The sequence below is a fragment of the Acanthisitta chloris genome, unplaced genomic scaffold, assembly GCF_000695815.1.
Source record: "Acanthisitta chloris isolate BGI_N310 unplaced genomic scaffold, ASM69581v1 scaffold8275, whole genome shotgun sequence".
Classification (NCBI taxonomy): Eukaryota; Metazoa; Chordata; class Aves; order Passeriformes; family Acanthisittidae; genus Acanthisitta; species Acanthisitta chloris.
Window position 1 is genome coordinate 1,552 of NW_008674236.1, and position 4,437 is coordinate 5,988.

At 52.8% G+C, this 4,437-nt stretch overlaps 1 protein-coding gene across 1 annotated transcript in view; it reads left to right on the top strand.

Annotated features, from left to right (window-relative positions):
* Positions 1-809: 809 nt before the first annotated feature.
* NCOR2 (nuclear receptor corepressor 2) overlaps positions 810-4,437 on the top strand; it is a gene marked incomplete at both ends in the record, with an annotated part of 30,680 nt that continues 27,052 nt past the window's right edge. The window contains 2 exons of the mRNA XM_009075257.1: positions 810-930; positions 1,958-2,108. Of these exons, the coding sequence (XP_009073505.1) occupies positions 810-930; positions 1,958-2,108 (272 nt within the window). The remainder of the gene's footprint in view (positions 931-1,957; positions 2,109-4,437) is intronic.

Below are 4,437 nucleotides of genomic sequence, written 5' to 3' on the forward strand. Positions count from 1 at the left end.
GCTGCAACAAATTGGAGTCAGGAGGGAGAGAAAGCAGAGATGGCTTGGAGAGACATGGTCCCCGGGGTCTTGACATGGGCTCAGGAGCTGGACATACTGAGGGTTTGACCCTTGGGCTTTGCACATCTCCATCCCCACCCTGTTTTGTTGGCACTATGGGGATGCCCACCATGTTTGCTTAGGGATTCCATGAATCTGACTCTTTACTAGCCAGCTCTAACAGCCAAGGGGAAGAACAAGTGGCAAGGGTGCAGGGCTGCACAGCTGCTGGGCTGAGCACCAAATCCCATCCAGTTCCAGCCTCTCATCTTTCAAGTGACCCTAGCACCCCTGCCACCTGCACATGGTGGCTTGCCCTGGCTTTAGCACCTTGATAAGAGACAGTCCTTGGAGAGGAGCATGAGGCTGATCCCCAGTGCCAGGCAAGCACCACGTCTGAGCTGTGGAGCATAGCATGATGCGCAGATGAAATCTGAACTGGTCACCCTGCTCTGTAATGCCCAGTTAAAGGCCCCAGTTCTCCCTCAGGTTTATTCTGGACAGCAGCAGATGTGGTAGAAATAGCGTAGGGATGAGGGAAAGGGGGATTGAGAGTCTGTTGAGCCAGACATAAGGGTCTCGTTTGAGCACAGAGCCTCATGGGAGTTGTCTTTGAGCCCAGATTCCCAGCAGTGAACAGCAGTCCAGCACACTCCTCTCTGATGCAGAGGATGTCCTCAAGGCTTGGCAGCGTAGAACAGCAGTGCATGGGGTGGGACATGGAACATATCCATGGCATTGCCCAGCTGACATGCGTGTTTTGTGTGCAGGTTGCTGTCCCCCCGGCCCAGCCTGCTCAACACCACCGGTGACACCAGGCTCAACTCCTCGCCGCAGAAGCCACTGGACCTGAAACAGCTGAAGCAGAGAGCTGCTGCCGTCCCTCCCATCGTGAGTACCCCACTGGGGAGGGCTGGAACTGGGAGCGCAGTGTCCTCCTGTGCCTCGTGCATGCTCTTCCATTGGGTTGTGTGGAGTGCATCGGAGTGGCAAGATGTGTCCCTGGGGATGCCCTCTGGTCCACAGAGAGCTGTGCTGAGCAGTGCAAGCCCCTGGGTAGGCAAGGTGCTCCCTGAGCAGAGTGTGTTCCCAGCTGCTGGAGCAGCTCTGCCAGCAGCATTTGGATGTCTCTTGAGCTCTTTTATCAGAAAGTCGTGGGAGGTCTGGACAGAAAAAGCTTCTTGTTGCCACATGACTGCTGCCTGCCATTGCTTTAAAAAGCGAGAGTGCACCTTCCCAGCCCTGCACTTCATCTCATGTGCTTGAAGGATACCACCTAAGATGCATTTATGCTCTTCTTCACCCACAAGCTTTGCTTAGCCCCCCTTTTTGGTTATCCAGTAGCTGTGTATTGATGAAAGAACATGTATTCTCCAAGTGTGATGGTTCCTCCTGCTGCAGAGGCTTGGGCTGTGACAAAAAGCATCCTGGTATCTCCAGGGTCAGCACCAGAGGAGCAGCAGTGCATGGTGTCAGGGAGGAAATCCCTGCTTTGGGGTTGGAGTGCTCAAGGAGGGCCCATTCCTTGATGCTCTTCCAGTTTCCCATGTTACAGCTTAAGATGAATCTGCTGTAATGTAACTTCTGACAAAAACTCCAGATTAGAGGTTTTGAACAAGTCTGAAGTCTTTCCTGTAGTGTCACCAGCACAGAGCTGATACTCTTATCATGGGGTTTTTTTAGTCTGGTGAGCTTTGGAGCCCTGACTGGCCTGCTAAGATTTTCCATGTTAGTGTGGGGCAGAGGCTTCTCATAACACCTTGATGTCTCCAAGCCTGTTGTGGATGTCAGCAGCATATGACAAGTGTCACCAATCCTTACTGCTTTGCAGATTTCCGGAGGTTTCTCGGAGGGGATGTTGCAGAGTGGCAGCACGAAGCCTCAGGTGCCTCCCCACGCCTTGGCTCTCTACCAGCAGCAGATCACAAAAGCCCACGAGTCTGCCCGCGAGGACATGCCCCCGAGCAAGCTCTCCCAGTCCCAGCAGCAGCAGGCTGAGAAGGAGCAGCAGCAGCCCAGCAGCAGCCCCAGGGGGAAGAGCCGGAGCCCCGCGGTTGGTGACAAGGAAGGTAGGGCTGTGTGCGTGTCGCTGCGTGTTTATCCGCACAGAATGCCCAGTGTGTGCAGCTGTGTGCAGACAGCAGCTTTCTTCCTCTTAGGTGAAAGCTTGCTTTGACCCTTGAAAGCTCTTTAATAGCATCTTGAAGCAGGACGAGAGAGGCATGGCTAATTTCCCATGTTCATTAGACAGTACATCATGTCTCATTGAGGCTCCAGCAAACACCGGGCAGTGTGGAGCGCCGAGGAGGTGAAGATTGCCTTTATTAGCTTCTCTGCCATTCACTGGAGAGCAGAGGGGCCTGGAGGCATGCCAAGGCTCTGGGTACAATGGCTCTTTTCTACCTTGCTGGCTTTCTATAAAGAATGCTTTTAATGCACAGCAGGGACCATTATTTCATTTAAAATCAATGCTAATACTGTGACTCGGAGTCCAAAGGTTCCTGTAAAGATTCCCAGTGCTTTCTCCCCGGAATAGCTCTGATGTGGTTTGGCTGCCTAATGAGCAATTCAGAGTTTCCCACCGTAGAGCATCTGAAGCATTATTAGTTTGAGCACCTGGGGATCAAGGTTAAGGAGAGACGGGAAGTCCTGATGAGACCATCCTCTAAATGTGTTTTTAATCTGAGTGTCAGAGTCTGTTCCAGTTCAGAGTCTGTGTCCCTGCCCCTCATAGCCAGCCTGTGGCTCCATTGTGTGGGAGGGTGAAATGCTTATCACCAGTGGCACAATAAGGAGTAGGGAAGTTGGGTTGGGTGGGTGCAATGACCCCCAGTGCTGAATCCTGCACAGGGATGGGTGCAGCTGCAAAAATTACCTGCTGTGCATGGAAGAGCTAGGTGGATAAGACTGCACTGAGGAGGCTGATCTGCACTGGGCTTGGGCTGTGATCTTTGCTGGAAAATCACTGCACTAGTTCACCCTCTGGCAGCCAGGATCATAGCAGCCTGCTCTGTGTGTCCTGGCCTAAGGAGTTATTCCTCAAGCTGTCATGTCCCTCTGGACAGAAGGATATGCTTGCAGGAAGAGTTGGTTGCTGGCACTTGGCCACACTTTTTGCAAACAATAAATGGCACCATGTGTGCATCACACCTCCAGAGTGTTTTGCATATAAGCAAGGAAGGTAATGGCTCACCTTGAAAGAAAGGGAGTTTCCCCTAAGTCATGGTGTTGCCACCATGTCCCTTTTCCACTTGATCTCATCCTGCTGTGCTCCTGTTTGCTGCCAGGGTGGAACAATTCCCCTCCAGCTCTTCCCCCTCAGCAGCAGGTAATCAGGTTTGATCTCCTGTGCAGTAATCCTGTGCAGATCTAATTCTGCACTGCTCAGCTTCCTGGTGAGCCAGTGCTCCAGCCTGGAGCTCTGCATTGCCAGTGTCCCAGTGCCACAGTTGCAGCTTCCTCCTGACTGCAGGAGGATGAGGAGATGAGGCAGATTAGTATGTGTGAGGTACAAGGCAGGGTTTAGGGGTTGGAGATCAACCACGTCGTTCTGCAACGTGCTGGCACCATTATTAAACACAAGGATCTGTTATCCAGGTGGATCTTTTGTTACTTTGTTCTCTGCAAAGCACTAATGATACGAAGCACTTTAGTCTCTTCTTTGTAGTGCTCTGAATCTTCCATGTTAATGAAACTAATTGCGCCTCCCTGTACCCTTCCAAACATCTCAGCAGGTCTTGGGCTCCAGCTGTGTGCTCTCCAAGCCCTGCGTGGCTGTGCACACGTGCTGGGTGCTGCAGTGGGTCTGGGACATTCATGGACCCCAGGGAGTCATAGGTAGGTGTCCTCTGTTCATGATGGGAATGCCCCTCCCTTTTGAAAACCAGCAGGTTTGTGATGAGTCACCTCGAGGGGAGAAATCAGCTCCCCCAAAGCTCTGATTTCAGTGTGAGTATGGACTCATGCACTGTCTCAGTGCTGTCTCTGCCTCTTGGAACACATCCTGGCTGTGGGTCAGGGGTTAGGGGGGAGGTAGCCAGATAGTGCTGGCAAATCTATGTTCATCCCTTCCCTCCCCTGCTCTCTGAGGCATCCCAGTGCAGTGGCAAGAGTCCAGACTGCAGACAGCGTGCTGCCATACGGGCCTCGAGTAGAAGTGAAGAGTCCAGCACAGCTTTCAGGGGAGCAGCCCTGTGCCACCTCCCAGCAAGGGACTGACTCCACCAGAGCAGGTACTCCCATTCCTCCCCTGCTTGATAAGAAAGCTTGAACTCCTGCAACTGCTCCAGAGATCAACATCCTTCACACCACACTGGATCTGCTTCAAAGCCAAGTCTTGCACACATCCTGGCCGAGGCGTTGGCTGCCTCGCAGCCGCTGGCTGGGGCCGTATCAGCT